Source organism: Pangasianodon hypophthalmus, chromosome 19 (genome assembly GCF_027358585.1).
Source record: "Pangasianodon hypophthalmus isolate fPanHyp1 chromosome 19, fPanHyp1.pri, whole genome shotgun sequence".
Classification (NCBI taxonomy): domain Eukaryota; kingdom Metazoa; phylum Chordata; class Actinopteri; order Siluriformes; family Pangasiidae; genus Pangasianodon; species Pangasianodon hypophthalmus.
The window spans coordinates 3,806,426-3,827,395 of record NC_069728.1 but is presented as its reverse complement, the minus strand read 5'-3'; the positions used below and the strand labels follow the sequence as shown (position 1 = coordinate 3,827,395).

The following is a 20,970-nucleotide window of genomic DNA, read 5'->3' as shown; positions in this document are numbered from 1 at the left end:
CTTAGATGTCGGATTTGGACAAAAAATGAATCACACTCTTGCTTCCGATTACAATCACATGATCCTGAGTCTTTTGATCTCCATTTGCAAAGCAGTTTCTTCCTGTTAATTCATGATTACTTCCTGTCCTTTCTAGCCTTGTGGGGACATTCGGTCTCCACCAAGGTATAAAAAAATCGCACCCAGACACACACTTGTGCTCATTCAGATGCCCTTATCAAGGCAACATTTTTGTGGCTTGTAATTTCAGACCATTAACAATGTAGTACATACAAATGCGAGAAGAAATCAGTATCAGAGTGAGATGAGAAAATCCAGTCGCTATCCATCCATGTCAAGCAAATTGTGCATAAATTGTACATAGTTTGGATTTAGTCCACTTTGAGCAATCAGGAAATGCACTATTTACAATATTTTTTCTGGCGGACTGAATGGAGAGTGGGGTTATGAGACATTTGTCTCTATCTTTTAATGTTTTTATCTATTAATGTTGTCCGTTTCCATGTTCTAAAGTAGGAATGCATCAATATTGATATCATTTTGATATTGTGCTCATTTGCTCGTACTCATAATCATGAAAAATGCTCCAATACCAAAGATGAGCATTAGCTAAGCTACATGAAATGACAGCAATCTGGACGTATTTCATGATTAATGATGCCAATCAAATCAGAGCAGACTGCAAACTGTATATTGCAAAAATGTCACAAGGAAGAACTACAGCTACTTTCTACAATACAAGTAAGCTGATAAAACATCTGTATGGCCCTCAATAAAGAGCATGACGGCTGCTGACCTGAGCTTGCAGAGCAGCGTCAGCGAGAGTGGGCATTAAGAATGCGTGCGAGGTGCGGTGAATTGTGCACACACAAAGGCATCGAGCAGTGACTAGAGCATGCAGAGAAACCATCAAGCAGGTGAGCACTTCAGTTCTGCGAGCACTGAGCACTGAGACATGCACGTGTGTGCATTTCGTGGCCACTATGTAAACTGGGGAAACATAAACAGAGCTAAATAACACATTCCATGATGCCCCTGATTGATTAATACTAAGTAGGTTACTCAATTTGTATTTGTATCAATGTGTATTTATTCTCAGTCTGTAAAAAATGGTATGGATGCTATATTTCTTTTTTGTTTTCATATTTGGGAGTCTTGACCAGCCAGCTCTCTCCAGCTCAAGCAGGGAGAGTGAAGACTATCACATGCTTCCTCTGTGATAAGTGAAGCCAGCCAATCGCATCTTTCCAAACTGTGCTGCATCACAGGGTGGCGTAAAACACTCGGAGGAAGGTGCTATCTGCCCTCTTCCGCATACATGAGCTCATAGACGCCCATGATTGGCTAGCGTCGCACGGCCAATTTTGCTATCTTGACTCCCGGACCACGAATGTAGTGTGACATCATCGGGATTCTTGCGATCTCTGAAGATTTGATTTATGCAGGGTCCATCTTTGGACCCACCACTTTACTGTCATAAGAGTCTGTCACTATGAAATATTTAAAAAAAGGTGCATCGGTGTAATAGAGGACCAGGAGTGGTGGTGGCGTGTGAATGTTGGAATATTGTTTGCAACTCCAGGAATGCAGCGTGTGCGCCAGCAGGTCTGGGAAATATTTGCAGGTGTTGAAGAGTACTCTGTGTTTTGACAGACTGGGCTGAATAATGTCAGAATGTTTCCAGGACTGTGGAATGTCCCTGGCAGTTGGGCAGGTATTTTGGGGAATATTATCGGAATTTTATATATACATGTATGTAGTACTTTATATAGCGTTGAGGATTACCGCCGAATGAAACCTCTGGCTCGGGATCAACTGGCTGAGTTTGTACAGAACTTGGACAGTGGGTGATTTTGCTAATTAGTAAAAATATAAACCAGTTGATTAATATGCTTCAACATGAGTGGATTTTGTAATCCACTAAGGGTAGGATGATGGACAGGAATAGCAGACCTAGTTTTTCCTCGTGCGTTCATTCATGAAAGCCAGTCATATTTCTGTGACTTGTAGAAAGCCTGAATTTGGTCTGTGTAGTCAGTTTAGTATGCCAGGAGGCAACAAAGTAAGGAAATGGAACGGACTGGGTTTGGTATTGGCTGGCTTTAAACCTCAGAGAATATTTGCAATTTTTTTTGCTTATGCCATGCAGCACTGCAATACAGTATACATATCTTTAATTATCACTCTGATATATGCAAACACACATGATTTGTAGATTTTAGGCACACACACACACACACACACACACACACACACACACACACACACACTCCTGCTGTAAGCCAGGTTGTCTGAGAATTTGCTGTGTGTAATTAGGTGTGTTAAGAAATATTTCTGCCATTTAGATGAAAGCCTGAGCTCCGATTAGACATTCTTGCTTTTGGTCATATTTTTTTCCGGCGATTAGATTTCCGGAGCTCAAACTGGAATCTTGCCACATTGCCAAACTGACTCTTTCTGTTAACCTAGTGTTCACTCAAAACACAGACTTGTGGGGATGAAGTGATTTATTTAGATTTCATACGAATAAATTTTATAAAGAAAGTTAGAATTACTGACACATGACCCTAATACAGGAGTTCCCAAACTAGGGGTCACGACCCCACACGGGGTCACTTGATTTACGAATGGGGTCATGAGAGAAACTCAGAATCTCAAATATATCTGGAATATCAAAGATGGATTTTGCATGCTAATATTTTGAAATGTTACTGTGAGTCACATTCAGACAAGCCACATTTAAATTAATAGTGTATGTGTAATTTTAGGTTTTTTTTCAGTTACTGAAAGGTCTGTTTTGTGTATCTTGTGAAAGTAAGGAGTTTCTTATGATGCAGCTCATGACAGCAATCACAACGACAGTGGAACGTTTTAAGAGTGACAGAGGTCATCAGTGTTTTTAACATCTCTGCGCATAACTGCACATTTTACAGTTTGACTTGGAAACCTGACATGCAAGGATATTTCAGCTCTAATTTTTTGATGAGTTCTTAAGTCTGTTGTCATTCTTTTAGTTTTTTGCGCATGTACACTTTTAAAGAATATTTCTAATTTTATTTTATTACTAGTATATATTTCTGTGTGTACTTTTACTGAATATCTTCATTGCTGTCTTTTCATTGTTTTGTGTTGTCTTGAACAAGCAGGCACAAGAATTTTCTTCGGGTTCAGTAACGTTTTATCTTATCTTATCTTACAGCTTTGCAATCGAGAGATTCTGTATAATTCTGTTGATTTTTTCTTTTTTTCTTCTTAAATGTAAGAAACCTAAAACATTTATAAAACAATATAAACCAGAACATTTCTCATTATTGCAAGAAATAATACACAATTGAATTATTTGATTGAAATCCTACTCTGCTGCTGTACAAATGTTATTTACGTACATAGTAATGGATCGTTCCGTGAACTGCTACGCCCCCAACCACCTGCACACACACGTCACGGCTTACGCAAGCCCGTAGTGCGAGTGCAGTAGCACTCACCTCTCTTTTCTCATCAGCTCTCATTAGGAGTGTTCTAGTACTTCCTGCTACACCTCATCCACCCTCATCCACTAAAGGCACAATGTTCATTTCCCTGACACACACACACACATGCACTCATCCTTTGACTGCTCTTACAGACTGTACTACTCTTTGTTACCATCAAATGTTTTTGGTCCATTTGTACTTTAGTGTTTCTATACACATGCACACTGTTTCACTTTCCCCTCTTCCTTTCTTTCCTTCCCTCACTCTCTCTCTCTCTGTCTTGCTTTTTCTTTCTCTCTTGTGTTTAGTGTTGATGTTTGATGACAGGAGCAGAAGAGCATTTTGGACACACACACACACACACACACACACACTCACTCACTCATACTCATACACCCATAAACACACACAGCAGTACCTAGCAGTCAGCTCCATTTTATGCTTATGCACTGACTCTCAAAACAAAAGGGTTGCGTGAGAGGAGAAGCTGGTAGTTTAGTGGTTAGGTGTGTGTGTGTGTGTGTGTGTGTGTGTGTGTGTGTGTGTGTGTGTGTGTGTGTGTGGCATTCCATGCAAACATCTTGTCAGTCTCAGACAGGCACCTGGCTCCCACTCCAGATTTGGTGCTGTGATCATCGTTTCAGTCTATACCGCAACTTATAACTCACGCATATGCATACCACATTGCTAATGTGTGTTTTGGCAGCCTGTCAAATGGCAATCTCACGCCACACACACACACCTCTTTAGATGCTTGGCAAACATCTTTTTCTATAAATAGCCAGACATCAGCCATGTTTCTCACACATGGCCGGAGACAGTGAAGTATCAATGGCATTAAAGTTTGAATCAAGCACATTTCCTGAATCCTTTATGTGTATATAATTCTATTAGCATAGTGTGACATTATTTGTCCTTGAGCTTGTGCTTGCAGAAGGTGACTGGTGTCTGTTCTGTTTTATTTGGAAATGTGAAAAATATGTGGACACCTGACCTTCACACCCATATGTATTTCTTCCCTAAACTGTTCCCACAAAGTCTGAAGCACACAATTGTATAGAATGTCTCTGTATGCTGTAGCATTACAGTTTCCCTTCACTGGAACTAAGAGGCCCAAACCTGTTCCAGCATGACGATGCCCCTGTGCACAAAGCGAGCTCCATGAAGACATGGTGTGTGAAGGTTGGAGTGGAAGAACTCGAGTGTCCTGCACAGAGCCCTGACCTCAACCCCACTGAACACCTTTGGGATGAACTGGAACACCGACTGAACCCCAGACCTCCTCACCAACATCAGTGTCTGATCTCACTAATGCTCTTGTAGCTGAATGATCACAAATCCCCACAGCCACGCTCCAAACTCTAGTGGAAAGCCTTCCCAGAAGAGTGGAGCTTATTATAACAGTAAAGGGGGAATAAATCTGGAACGTGATGTTCAACAAGTACTTATGGGTGTGATAGTCAGGTGTCCAAATACTTTTGGCCATACAGTGTACAGGATAGCATTGTCTTGTGTAACTGTGCGTAATTTTGGAACAATGATGCGTCATTGCTGTATTGGGATATTGGAATGCAACCATGACAGCAGTGATAAATAATAATAAAAAGTATGTCTAGGTAACAGTGCTTAGAAAAGCTTTATTAACAGTGGCCACGACTGAGGAACATAATGGCTCCAGAGATATAACTATAACTATAAGTAATGGAAATGTACTGACTAGGAATGAAATGACAGGGGTGCTTTGCATTGACATGTCCTTTGCTCTACCAGCTGCTCAATCACAGGTCGAGGTGGTGAAACTCGTAGACCACTTTTAAGCAGCTGCTAGAAAGAAAACAGTTTCTGGATTACTGCTACTAAGGCTACATCGTAGCCAAACTGATTGTGAGAAAATAAAACAACAGTAATACCACCCTTCATATCCAAATATGCCGTCCATCCCTGCACACCCCTATTTTTGGCTAAAGAGTGACAGAGCGAGAGAAAGGAAGAGACTAAGCAGGGAAGAGCATTCCACTGCAGATCAAAACAGACATCCAGAAGCTAAATCTGAGGTTGGCTATATTTGGACTAACAAATAGCAGATAATCTCTTTTTCTCATTCCTTTTCTCTCTCTCACCTGCTCTGTTGTAGTAATTGCAGGGGTGTGAGGATTTCCAAAGTAATAAATAATGTGCTTCCCGAAACATAGCGGTCATCCTGCTCTTCCTACGCACATAACGTTTTCCACAGAAGATCATCTGCATTAACCAAAGGTCTGGCACCCACAGATATTTCTTATAAATATTTATGCCAAATGGAGATCAGAGCTTTTCCCAGTCATGAGCATATGAACCCTCACACACACACACACACACACACACACACACGTGTAGCAGTTTGGGTTGGGTTTTGCAAATGGGGAAATGTGGAGTTGTTTATATAACTGCAAAGAGAAGCACATGGACACACACACAAGCACACAGTAGGGGGTGAAAAGGTCAACCTGCAGGGAAAGAGGTGTAGAGAGATGTTCTGTTTTTGTTCATCAATAGAGGAGCCACACAAAGCAGTGCAAATACTCTGCAGCTGTGAGGCAAACAGACGAAAACAAGAACTGGAGGGTTTTGGGAATGCCACTCCTCTCTCCTCTTCTGTCACGACAAGCAAGGTGTGTTAAGCAACCTCTGTTAAAATGCAGGTGTGTACTATTAATGTAGTGTTGATCTGTGATGGCTTTGGATAGTTTAAGGTCACCTTACCCTCTAAAACCCTGTATACATCAAAATGTATGTATCAGATTTAATATTCAGTTTAATTCAGTTTTATTATTTAGTGCGTTTTACAATGGACATTGTCACAAAGCAGCTTTACAGAAACTACAGTCTATCTCAGACGCATTTACTCAAGAAATGCAGACACAGAGGCATGAACTATGCGCAGGCGATTTCAGCAATCTGAACCTGGAACCCAGGAAATCCACTTAAGCAGCTGCGTAACCCGACTCTGAATACAAGGAACTTTCCTCATTTAAAGATTGATGTCACTTTTGGTGCTGAGTCATCGTCTTTGAGTACGGTCCTGTTTCCTGCATTCACAGCTCTGTTTATAAAGCTATACAGGGCTTAGAGCAGAAATCGCTGTCAGTATGTAAATGTAAATAAATCTGTCAATGTTTTAACTTTTTAAAGATTGATTTAGCGACTCCTGCCGAGTCTTACTACTACTACTACTACTACTACCACAGGCTTTTTGCCAAGATGTTGTAATTAAGTGGGGTTTTTTTTGTTTGTTTTTTGTTTTTTTTACTAATTAATTGCTGTTTTCTTCCAACTAAAATGAAATTTATGGCAAAAAACAACTAAATTCTTTGCATAAATAAAATAGGCTGATTGCAGACTTTTGTAGTACTGTTTTGTAGTACATATGCAAGTGTTTGGGCTACTCCATGATGCACAGATTTTATTAAAAGCTCTTAGGTGTATTCAGGTGTGCATTAAAATTGTGAACTAACAAAAGATCACACATGCTGTCTACAGTGGTAGATTTCGAGGCACTAATGTTGAGATCAGGGCCTCTTGTAGTACCTCTCAGGTGGTACACTAGTGGTGCACTCTGTTTTGCAAACTGTATGACACTCTTGCAAGTGTGAACTATATCTCTAACATAGTGCTACCAGTGTTCCTGGCCTTTAATGAAATAACGTGCACAATGGGGGATGCAATGCGCACAGAGATCCTACAGGCAGGCTCTAAGCTATGTGAGCCTTAGCAGCAAGTAACGTAAAGGCTCAGATGCCATTGCTAGGGCCTGGTAAAACACTCTGCCCCAAGGTACCTGAGCAGATCTTTGACATGCCTGCACAGAATGCACTAAATGTTCACCTCCTTCTGCCTGAACTAGAACTAAACATTTGAGGCTACCTTTCTATCATGTCTGCTATCATTATTCCCACAAATCTGAGGTTTCTAAAACCACAACAGTGGATGGAGGAAATAAAACAGGGCCGTGTTGGTGCCACCACGACTGCCCAGAACACAAAACAGCTCCGTGCCAGATCAGAGCGTAACCAGGGCATGATTGACCAAAACTGCCTGGCTGTCCTGAGTGAGTCACAAAAAGAGTCATTTGACTCCTACACAGATTGTTCAGTTCACTGGCTTGAAGCTCGATTTGCATGCCATACAAGCCTTCTTTTTCAAAGACAGAGCCATCTTGATTGTAGATGCAGTCAGGGCGTGCCCACACACTGCCCATATCCAGATTTTACATTTCTGGCTGGGATTTTAGCATCAGCAGCTCCAGTAGTAAAACTGAGAATGCTGCCCGTGAGCTGACAAGAGCATATGCGTGTTCCCAGACCTGAAAGTGAAAGGAAGGTGGAAACTTGCGGCTCGGCAACGTCATAGGTCTGCATGTAATAGTAACACCGCAGTGCAGTGCTTTACCACCAAGAAGACTTAATATCAAAAGTGATGTCGAGGTGGGGCATACAAGCTCTTCAAGCAAGTAGAAGCACACATTCTGTCTCTGAGAGCTGATAGAATCTTTTGTGTTCCTCAGACTTTAATATACAGTATGCACTCGTTTGAAAGTAAACCACCTTTTCTGTAAAAGTAAATTGGCTGGGTATGTATGTAATCGTGGTTCTATGACTAAGTGGAGGACTTAGGGTAACACGAATCCTTTTAAAGACTATTATGACTATTCAGGAGACTATTCATAAGCATAAACAAAGACATGTTTAAAAGCAAACTGGACAGGAAAAAAAAATTTCAGACCACAAATTAACAACATTAGTATTTTGTTGCAAAGCCGTTGTTGGCAATTACAGCTTAGAGATGTAATTAGAACATAATTAGGTTTTTGCAGCATTGTGCTTTAATTTTGGTCCATTCCGCTAGGTAAATTGTCTTCAATCCAAGGTTATGTGATGGATTCACAATTTCAGAATCCTTCCATAAATTTTCAGTGGGATTCAAGTTAGAAGATCGGTTAGGCCGTTTCATGGCCAATGAGTTGAAATTTTCCTCTAATGTATCCATTCATGTTTTCTTCGATGACGTGTAATGCCCCAGTACCACTTGCGGAGAAGCAGCCCCCATATCATGATGCTGCCACCACCGTGCTTCACTGCGGGTGTGGTGTTCTTGGGATTGTATATATATATGGGATCATAACTCTTGTTTCTCCAATCATGATGAGCTGAATTATTGCCAAATTTTTCTGCATGCTTGAGTTTTGCAAGTAGGAACAGACATGTTTCCGGTGCTTATTCTTCTCTGTCTACCAGCTGTTCTTGCTGCTTTCTGGTCGTCCTGCAACTCCTTTCAAGTGACTACTTCCCTTCTCTCTTACCTCTGCTGGTTATCAATGTTATTCTTTCTCAGAATGGACTTTTTCCAATACAACAAATCATTTTGTAAATCCTTCAAAGGATCCATCTGATTTCACACAATGGTTATATGTCATAAAACAAGACTCTAACATACTGTTTTGTTGTTTTTTTTATTTTGTTTTGTTTTGTTCTTGTAAAACCTTAAGCAGATTTGACTGTAAGTGGTCCATAAAATAATTTTTTGATAAATTATTATGTGAAAGTCTGACTGTTATCATAATAGAAAGGTCATTTTATATGAAAATGGATGATGTCATGTCATTGAGTGCATAGTTAATGTTCTGTTGCCTCAATTTGAAGCATTTTTTAAAGAAATTTTTAATACAAAAACAATCCTGTATTGATGTGTAATTCTGTCATGAGTAAAGGGAAAAAAATTTATACTAGGATGGGGGGCCTGGCTTCAACTACTTAAGGGGTCATTGCTTATGGTGAAGGTCAAGGCAGCTCAGGAGAAGTAATCTTAGATTGTACCACAAGACAGGTAACTCTGAATTATTACTGGACTGTTAAGTTTGGCATTGATTTAGCTTGTAATAATAATAAAAAAAAAATCCATTCCGTCAACTGCTTTTAGGAGCAAAAAGATGGCCATCAAAATTTCATGCTGTTAGGAGCATAGTTTATTAAACCTGGGTTTCACACGCTGTTATGTTTTTGTATTGTTTTGACATAAAAAAATGAAGCTTGGAACTGAGTTAGATATTATAACCGACATTTAGCCACCTCATAAAACGTCGGAATGCCAAAAATGGTACAACATAACAGTATTTCTTCACTTACCACACCTTCTACAAACACAGTTGTCATACCAAAAGCTTTCATTAAGTCAGTGAAGTTTTCTCATTTTTACCATCGTTTGATATTTAGTAATTAAGATTACTTTATTAAGGTGTATTCCCTGCAGGCCTGGTGGTTGGTATCCTGTTACACTCGGGCCTAATAGGACACCAAGCTCTGTTTTTATTATGGTTATATTTCACAAACGAGATTACGTCATTCTTCAGTAATATAAATCAGACAAGACTAGGCAAGACGAGATCACTATCAACTGCATCGCTATCAACTGCACGGCGTTTTTCTGCGCAATTATAAATGGTACAGGATCTCTGATGCGATGCTGGGGTTTGTTTGATCTGCCTCATTGCCTAGATTTATGCTAATTACAAGGCATTCCTCTGTGTGTTTTTCAGTGCTGAATCCAATTTATGATTTCTTTGTGATGTATATATTTTTATATATAAAAAGTTTGGCATAAAATGTGGTATCTTTTGCATGTTATATGCATCATTTCACTGAGAAGAAAAACACAATGCATTGTGTCAGAGCTGAGGAATGGAATTTAACTGGGCAGTACCAGGCAAATATACTTGAATTTAAATGATGATGGCAATAATATAGAGATATCCCATTGTCTATGACATACACACTATGGCCAAAGGTTTGTGGACATCTGACCAGCGCAGTCATATGTGAGCCTTTCACAAACAAGGATACAAGCACACAATTGTATAGAATATCTTTGTATGTTGTAGCTTTACGATTTCTCTTCACTGGAACTAAGAGGCCCGAACCTGTTCCAGCATGACAATGCCCCTGTGCACAAAGCGAGCTCCATGAGCGCATGATGTGTTAAGATATCCTAATTTCTATCATCTATAGCTAACATTTCAGCATATGCTTTAAAATACTTAAGGCTTTAGTGTTAAAAGGTTGAGAACTCCTGGTCTAGAGGAAAGTCAGTTTCAGTGCAGTCTAGTTTTGCTCCATGGTCATGTGGTGGTTGTGTAAGAGTTTCACACGTCTCTGGCTCTCTCTCTCTCTCTCTCATGCTGATGGAGAAGACAGAAAGTGAACAGATGTGCACCTATTCGTATCAGAGCACCACGTCCTGCTTCTCAGGTGCCTCTGTTTGTTTGGATCTGTCTCCAACATGACCGGTTACCTGGTTACCCTTCAGGCCCTGCGTCCCACAGTGGCGGCTCTGAACCCACTGCCAACCTCATGACCAGTGATATCTGCTGGAATTTCTGCCTTTCCTTGCCACTATAGCCAGCTTTCTGTGTGCCTATTCCTCTACTAGGTTCAGCCTTCTCTTTCTCTTCTTGTGTATCTTTGTATCTTTTTCCTCATTCTCCCTTCTCTCTCTCTCTCTCTCTCTCTCTCTCTCTTGCTCTGCCCGCTTTCTCTCTCAGCTCTTATTTCCTGGGGCTGTGAGTTTAGTAGGCGCACATTAGAGAGCACATTAGATTTTGATTAAACTGGGAGACATTCCCTTCTTCTTCTGAAAAGAGCTTTTGTGCTCTGCCCCCTGTCTCTGGGAACATTCAATCTAATATCCCGTACACAGGCAATTGTCTGATGTCACATATCGCACAACCAGACTCCCTTCCCATCTTACTCATAGAGTGTGTGTCTCATGCGACTAAAAAAAATCCAACAAGACATTCAAGTAGTTTTACCAAAACAGCTATTTAGATGTCTAGCTTTTCATTTGCTGTATTTTTTAAAAAAAGGAAGTTGCAGGAAAACTAGAGCCCGTTGTGTATGGGTGCATAGGAAGACTTGTGAGGCAGAATTTCAGCAGAGCTCCAGGCTCACTTTTATTTTCAGCAGCGCTTTTCAGCGCACTTTCAAAACTCAACAAAAAAATTCAAACTTATGGAAATGCAACCCAAATGGGACCTTCATTAGCGCGTGGCTTTCGTCTCATTCAAGGTCAAGAATACATTCTGTGCATGGGAGTGTGTGTGTGTGTGTGTGTGTGTGTGTGTTGCAAGCTCCACAGCTATGCAACTCTCCCTCCCTCTCTCTCCCTCTCCCTCTCCCTCTCCCTCTCTCTCTCTCTCTCTCTCTCTCTCTCTGGCTCACAGCAGTCACTGAAAGCACAAAGAAACACACATAAGTAGGCTGACGGTAATAAGACACAGGTGAAAATCATCACATGTTACCTGCCGTACAGCTGATGCTCGTCCACACCCCCACTGCCACAAAAACTAAAAAAGCCTAAATGTTTTCTTTTGATTACTGAGGTTACGGTTCAGTTTCGGTGTAGGCATAGCATTAATAAGCAGCATTAATTATTATGTCAGTGGAATGTCCTCACAATAGTAAGACAAACCCATGTGTGTGTGTGTGTGTGTGTGTGTGTTTAGGAGTCTCTAGCCCTGAGGAACTGACAACAGAGCGTGCACACACAGCATTAGAGCGCGTGTTCGAGACGTTGAACAGCCTGGGCCGAGCCCGAGAGCACCTGAAGCAGCTGCGCTCGGTATACAGCTCCGGCGACGGTGCACACCAGGTCAGTGCTTCTGCAGTGTTTACACAACAACTGTACGATGTAAAACAATCTCACAGCACACATTTATTATTCAGAAAATGTCTCTTCTTCTTCTGAGCTTCTGAGATGAGTGACCTGGACCGATATAAGTCAGACATTATGAATAAAAGAAACACTCCATCAGTTTTCAACCTAATACCAGCGCCAAGTTGAATATTTTCCAATAACAACACATCCTGAAGTGTTTTATTCCTCTTATACACAGCAATTTGCCAACAATTAGAAGTTAAAAAACATATCTTGTCATGTTACAAAGAAACAGGGTTTGTGGTTGTGTGTCTTTCGGAACATAAGTATTTAAAAATGACTAGAATTACTTATTACTGTACTGCTCTAATGTTGTACATTGGCTTAAACTCCTCTAGAACAGCTTTGGTAAGACATTCTGTCATGTCTGTCTTATCCAAAGATTTTTTTTTTGGTAGAATTATTGTAGAATTTGTGTTTTATAGTCACATGTATTAAATATTTATAGACAAAATGTAATGAGTCATATTACGCTGCAAAAAATGACATCAAGTGAAAATCTCTTTAATATAGTCAAAAGTATCTACTATTTTCTATGAAAAATTACTAAATCTATTTACTCATTTCAAGCTTAACTTATTGCTAATTTTAAGCATTCATTTCTAGAAACAAGCAAAATTATCTGTCGATAGAGCAAGAAAAATTAAAAGCCTGAAATGATAATTCATTAACTGATAGTTGAATAATCTTACATGTGGTTTATGGTAATTTTATAATACAGGCTACTAGGTAAATGTGATTATATTTAGGATGTCACTTTCTTTGCAGTGTAGACTTGCATTATAAATGAGTTTTGAGTAAAGGTATTTTTTCCTAAGTACTGAGTCAAAAATGTTGTATTCAATTGAGCATTCATAATAATAATGTGTGATTATATTAATAATCATATTTATTGTAATGATTTTATGTGGTGTATGACACAGCCTTTCAAAACATACTTCAAGCGTCAGCAAACATCTCTGTCACATTTTTTTGTTCTTGGCTCACTCTGGAGTCACTTTCTGTCCCTGTCTCACAAATTCTCTCTCTCTCTCGCTCTCTCTCACTCACTCTCACACACACACACACACACACACACACACACACACACATTCACAGTTACTCAGAGACATATTGGACCTTGGCAGTCTCTGTGTCTGTGTGCGTCACTCAGAGCTGATAAGTGTATTGTGAGTTTGAGGAACTGTGCCTACCTAGCTTCTTGTTCCTCTCTGAGTGTGTGTGTGTGTGTGTGTATGTGTGTGTGTGTGTGTGTGTGTGTGCTGTGTTGTGTGAGTGAGAGAGAGAGCTTAACTGAGAGATGGGTGGGCACATGAGAGAGAGAAGAAATAGAAATCAAGCAAGAGAGTGAGAAAAGTGGCAGTTACATAAACTATCTCTCACTCTGTACCTGTGAAATGAGTTACAAGGATCTACTGATGAAAGAATTGAGAAAAATAGAATACAAGGAGAGAGAGAGAAAGAGAGAAAGTGGGAGTGAAAGTGAGGACACTTTGTGTCTCTTATTCACAGGACGCCTAAATGACAGACAGCAGGAAGAACACTGTCTCATTTAATTTGGAGAACAGTTTAGCCAGTGGGATTTTTACAGGAAGCTATCTTAATCTGTTTATCTAACCGAGCAAGAAAATGTAAAACTGGCAGCAAAAAAAAAAACAAATGTTATGTTGACATTAGAAAAACATTTGCGGGTTTTGGGAAAAAATGAAAGTGCTGTTAAGGAATGCGAGTGCTATTAGTGGCCTTTCTTTGTTCTTGCTGTGTATATGTGCGTTTGCGTGAGAGTGAAAGGGTCTGGCCTGCCGTCATGACATCACCGTCTGCTCCAGTGTTTTTTTTTTGTTTTTTTTTTTTTTCTCCTTTTCAATATCCAGAGGTCACAGGCCAGGGTGCGCTGAGGAAATCAACACTTCATGGATTTTGAAGACCTGGCTTCACTCATGCCAGAGATTACAGTGTTGGCACCGTAAATAATTTTTTATTACAATGACCGTTGGCACGTCTGTATACTCAATAGATTTACTCAGTTTAATTTTTTTCATAAGCTCATGTCTGCTTTTGAGACTGAAAGTCTCAATAGGGGCTTTTTTTTTGTTTGAAATATAACTTTTAGGGTTGCTTAAAGAAAGCCATGCTTAAACATAATCCCAGAGTCTGAGAGAAAGTATTTACTGCTCGTGCACAACGTACACACACAATTGCACTCGTATATGACCGTGTTCATTATTTTTGAGGTTGTGATTATGCTTGCTTATTAGGGACAAGTTATATTATCTACATTTATTGCATCTTTTATCACATAATATACCTACTACATAGCTGAAATTGTTAAGTGTTACTGCCTGTAACCCATCTGTTGCAATGTATAAATGTGTCAGCCCTTCGATACACTGTTTCTAGCGTTCGTGATGCTGGTGTGAGTGTATCAGAGACAGTAGCACTGCTGTGTACACTTACTGACCACTACCTTGTTAGTCCACAATGTAGCTGTACAGTACAGTACAGTACAGTACAGACCATAATTTTTTTTTTTTTTTTCTGTGCATACGTGTGTAATCGATTTCTATCCCATCATGGATGTCACTCTCTGAACACAGAACGTCTGTTGGCTGGATTCATTTGATTGGTGGATGATTTTTCAACCCAGCAGTGATGTTGAGATTACACCTACACATTTGTACACAAGTGTTCTTTGGATGGGAATTGATTCAGGCTTTCTAACACCATTCAACATTTTGAAAGGAAAAATAATGTTATAATGTTCTTCCACCAAACAGTTCAGAGGAACAAACCAAAAGAATGGTTCCATGGTGGTCCATTTTCATCAATCTTCCATCGATCATTCGGTCAACAGCCTATCAGATTGTGTGAGCAGCACATTGGGTACAATCAGTGACCTACTTAATAGGTATACCTAATAGCACCTCTATGCCTGGTGGACAAATTGCTGTTTTATCGTCTCAAAATGGATTTTACCCTAATTGGAATTGTCAGCTTTTCTCTTGCATATCAAAAAATATCTTTCTTTTTCTTCTTTTTATGTAGAGAGGCCTGGATACTGAACAGGTATATTGAGTTTGAGAGGCTGGAAACATAGCATGATTTGGGTTAACATGCAGAGAAACAGGATTGCACATTACAGAATGAATGCTGTCCCCTTACACACACACACATATACACATTACACATACACATTTATGTTAAGGAACCATTTTCCCCCAAACCACTGTAGCATAATGATTTCCACAGGCAAATTTCTTGGCATCCTGATTAGTGGAAAAATCAAATCAAATAGGTTTTCAATAAAGTTACATTATAACTTGGCATCATTAAGAAAATCTCTGGTCTAGTTCATCTGAAATGATTTCTAATGTTTATAACGTTAGGTTATAATGTTTATAGTTTAGTGCGGTTTATAATGATTTTTCCATATGGAATTTAATCTAGCGTAAGAGTGCTTGTACAACGATGCCTGCCCCTTTGTGGGAATAATCCACTGGTACAGCCTCTAAACCTCTTTATGCTATGACATTATACAGGTACAACATTTTATCTATTTATGTGTGCAGTTTGAACACAATATTAACTTAAAAAAATATATATATATTCTTCTTTTTTAAGTGATAACAGATAGTTAAAGAATTGATAGGTGGATTTTAGAAAGATGGATGGATTCTGTTAGATAGATATCTTTATTACCATAGAACATAAGGGTTTGACCAAATAACTGCACAATTATTTTGGTATTTTCCTAACATTTTTATGAGTTTTGTTTTGTGAGTTATTGTTTATAGTCGCCTGAATGCTTAATTTACTGAATAAGTTAAATTAGAGCAGGAGTTCTGAAAAAAAATTTTGGTCACTGACCTCATTTTATTTTAGTTGCTCCGACATATAGACCCCTGAGAGGTGTCAGAGTCGGAAACATGTTCATAAATACATTCGTTTTTACCGCATAATATCAGACACCTTTCCTAGCCACCAGAAGATGGTTGTGACTACAAGGCAACTAGGAGGCATAGTTGCTCTGAGGATCTATATTATTGAGGTACCCTACTGTGGAAAAGTTGGTTTAATGTTCCTCTCAGCTAAGTAGCTAACTATCATATCAGTGAACTAACTAACAATTCAGCAGGCTTAGCTAACATCTGTACATTAATATCGCTTTAACAAACCTACATAACTCTTCTAAATTCTACATCAAGAAACTAGATATTTAATCTAGAGACCTAGGTCACATTCATACTGAGGAGTTGCATATAATGGACATGGTTTAACAAGCTAGCTCAGCTAGTTCGACAACAACATTTATAATTTTGTATCATAAAACATTGTTTTGAAAGTACCCACAAACAACAAAGTTGTAAGCATCAACAGATGGCCTCAATTTCTCTCTAGTATAAATGCTCCCACTATAGACCCCATGTTGTACCTCAAACCCACTATAGACCCCATGATGTACCACAAACCCACTATAGACCTCATGATAGACTCCGATTCTTGCTCTTGACTGACAGGAGTGGAACCCATGGTCTTCTGCTGTTTTATGCCGTCCACTTTAAGGTTCAATGTTCGCGTGCATGCTGTGATGCTTTTCTGCTCACCCCGGATGTAAAGAGTGATTATATGAGTTACTATATCCTTCCTGGCAGTTCAAACCAATCTGGCCATTTTCCTCTGACCTCTCTTATCAACAAGGCGTTTCCACCCACACAACTGTCACTCACTCAATGTTTTTTGTTTTTCGCACCATTCTGTATAAACTCCAGAGACTGTTGAGTGTGAAAATCCCAGGAGATCAGCAGTTTCTGAAATACTCAAACCAGCCCATCTGGTACCAACAACCATGCCATGGTTAAAGTCACAGAGATCACACTTTTCCCCATTGTGATGTTTGATGTGAACATTAACTGAAGCTCTTGACCTGCATGATTTTATGCATTGCGCTGCTGTCTCATGATTGGTTGATTGAATAACTACATAAATGAGCAGATGTACAGGTCTTTCTATTAAAGTAGATGGTGAGTGTAAGTCGCAATAAAATATTATAATCGCATTAGTGCATGTGGATGTTCAATACTCAGGTGTCCACATACGGTTGGCCATATAGTGTATATGTGGGAAAAATATTGACACCCCAATATAAATAAATGCTAAATTTGCTCTCAGTCCCCGGAAACTCTGTTGCCATGCGCTGTTTCCCTGCAGTACAAATATGAAGTTGCACACAAGTAAACTCCAAATCCATGGTTGTTGGCCTGCACAAATCAGGTAATAGATTAACAAAAAGAATAAAAAACAAATACCATAATACAATGTTGAAAACAGTTGAAACTTGGGCACATTGCTGTCCCACACAGTAAGGACAAGGATGAAGGAGGGGAAAAAAGATCCCAAAGATCACAGTTTTACCAAAGTGCACAGTTCAATTGATTTTTGTGGCTGTCAGATTTTCACCTGGTAAACCCCACATTCATAACAGCATGCTAAAGAAGCTCTTCTTAACAGCATCTCACAAAATGCAACCTGAACTTCACCAAGCGTCAGTAGAACTCCAAGTGGCATCATTTGTTGTGGTCAGATTAGACCAGACCTTTTGATGTACGCCATCAACATGTTTGATGACAAAACTGATACAGCACAATACACCACAGTACTGATACAGCCTCTGCCACGAGGTTCAGACTCAGACGTCAGTAGAGATCTCAGCAAGAAGATAAAACCAAACATACGTCACCAAAGTGGTTAAAGAAACACAAAATCAGTCTTTTCAAATCATCTTTTCAGTATGCGTGTTTGAAAACTATACAACAGTTTTGTATGTTTGAGCTCAATATATATCTGCATCTGTTATTTGTTACTTTTTACGTATTCATTTTTGCTCATTACCATAAAGGGTGCCAATAATTCTGGAGAACACTGTAACTGTGATATTTGTGATAGATTTTACTGTATGTACTGTGCCGTTTATATAAGAACGCACACTGAGGAAAAGGCTGGGGTTTTTTTTTGTTTTGTTTTTTTATTGTTATTATTTTTATGAAATGTAGAGTAGGAGTGCCGCATTGACCTGGAAGGGCATGCTGTTATTATTTCATTCTTGATTTGTACTTCATTAATATTAATAGAGATTGTAGGTGTTTGCGTAATGCTGCGTTACATGACTAAGGGATGACCCACTGCAATATTATACAACACGTGGGTTATCCACTGACGGTTCATTTGTTTTTATCATCATTAGTATTATTAGTATTATTATTGTTGTAGTTATTATGGTTCCATTTTAAGTTGAGTGTGTGGGTGATACACGTGTTAAATGGCGGTGATGTTTTTGTTTTAGTGTCTGACGCATGATGAAAAGTGCAGGTTTAATAGCCGTTAATCATTGGCCGCAATTTGAGTATTGATCAGATACGAATTTATGTAAGAGGAATCCCGTCAATATCTAACCTTATATGGGTGTATTTACTATGTGTGTGTGTGTGTGTACTGAGGTAAATGGTTCATTTTCTACATATCATTGTTATCATTGTTATGATAGTTAGTCCATCTAATCAGTGATGCCAGTAAGCTCTGTGTTTACAGACATGTTTGTGTCTGTGTGTGTGTGTGTGTGTGTGTGTGGGGGGGGTGTGTGTGTTGGTGGGTTATTGTGTGTCTGACTCACAGCAGGTTCAGGTTGTGGTCAACCTTTTTATTCAATCCTTTTATTCAATCTTTTTTTATTGATCAATAGGAAAAATGGTGTTTTTAGCTTTGCTTTGATTCTGTCTCAGACGAAGAGCTGCCAAAGTTGAAGATTTTCTTTTAGGTCTATGTTCAATTCTGTAGATGATAATGATCAAACTGCATTTATTTTCAGCCACAAAAACTAAGAAATGCTGAAGCAGGTAAGTACAAATGCAAAGTATATAACAATATACACAGCAAAAATAAAAATAAAAAAAAAACATGTTGAATGTAATCATATATATGTAATATGTCCTATTATACGATTACAGCAAACCACAAGAAAACTTTCTATATGTTTATTTACTCATTTCAAGCTTGAAATAGTCTTGTTCTATTGCCAGATAATTTGCCGGATAATTTCGCTATTTTTATGCTTTTTTTTTTTTTCTAGAAAAAAAGCTAAATTATCTGCCAAAGGAATAAGAAAATTTAAAGCTTGAAATTGTCTAGCTAAAGATTTAACGACCTTGTATTAGGTTTATTGTAATATTATAATGGAACTTATGTTTACTTAGTAAGATGTCATTTTTTGCATTATAAAGTATGACATTCTTACTTCATGTTACCAGTAAATGACAATTAATGTTCTTACTTACATTTTTTAAGTCCTTTTCTTCATCTTCAATACATTTTGAAACAGATCATTTACTGTATAAACTTCATATTTTAAAATGGTTACTTTATTGTATCAGACAGTAATTCTAAAATTACTAATAAATCTAAAATCGTATAGATGTGACCACAAGGACATGTTGGGAAATGTGTGTTTTTGTAACACCTGATATAATAACAATAATACAATAATAGACAATAGCACACTATACATTTATTATTCAAAATTTAAGTCATTACATAAGCCTCAAGATCATTCCCTGAAAACCACCTTCCCACTGCAGACCCCTGCAGAACTGGGTTACAGACTTATTGTCCATTTAGTTTCTCAACCTTAGGGTCATGACCACAAGATGCGGATGCGATGGCAGGAGATTTTTACTGACCGTTACTTATAATGTAGTTCTGTGCATGTGAACTTATTTATGGAATATTTAATAATAATTAAGGCTGTCGGATTGTTATTATTGACATTTCCTTAGCCTTCATTCAGTTTGGAGATTTTATATCCATTTTACACCAGACTGTAGTGACCTTTACACCGGACACTGGCACAAAGCAGCCATTTAAGATAAATTAAGCATATTTTTGCATGGCACAGTCATGATTTCTAGCTACAAACACTGTAAATTACAATATTTCTTCTATATTTTGCACACTATGCCCATAATCTTCAAATGACATGGGCAGTATTTCAGTCTGAAAGTTCTAACTGCTACAGAGTGAAGAAATTAACAAACTTTATGCGATCATATCCAGTGTTAATACACGCACAGAAATGAGTGCTCCATGCACAAGCAGACACGCATTGCTTTTCCAGTAAAAGTGGCCTCATGAAAATTTTATATGAAATGCAAAACATGAACTTGACTAAACTGACAAACTCATCCACTTGCTAGCACTTATTTATGAAATGAAGGGTTCTTGTGTGCATCAAATCAAAGTAGCGATCTAGGTTGGATATAACAGCTGAGATGAGAAGTGTCCTTTCCAGTATTATCTCCTGAATTGGATAAGCTGCAGCGATAAGCCCAGTCCTCTCATTAGAGGCGATGAGTGCTGAGTGCCATTAAAGAACTGTTAAATATGTCAATTCAATCAAATCCGGATGTAAATTTTTTATTTATCCCTAATGAGCAAACCAGAGGTGAGAGTGGCAAGGAAAAACTCCCTGAGACGACATGAGGAGGAAACCTTGAGAGGAACCAGACTCAAAAGGGAACCCATCCTCATCTGGACGACACCTGATAGTGCAATAAATAATTTATTTATTCAATATAAAGAACCCATGTGCCGTCTTTCCCTGTATAACAGTTAAATGTGATAATACATGTTTTTATGTGTTTATATTGATTTGTTATGATCAGTTTTAAGCTTTAAATAAGTAAGAAGGTTACCTGTCATTTTG

At 38.7% G+C, this 20,970-nt stretch overlaps 1 protein-coding gene across 1 annotated transcript in view; it reads left to right on the top strand.

Annotated features, from left to right (window-relative positions):
* Positions 1 to 20,970, top strand: part of scfd2 (sec1 family domain containing 2) — a 147,760-nt gene that overhangs the window by 115,480 nt on the left and 11,310 nt on the right. The window contains exon 7 of the mRNA XM_026946930.3: positions 12,007 to 12,152. Coding sequence (XP_026802731.3) covers positions 12,007 to 12,152 — 146 coding nt within the window. The remainder of the gene's footprint in view (positions 1 to 12,006; positions 12,153 to 20,970) is intronic.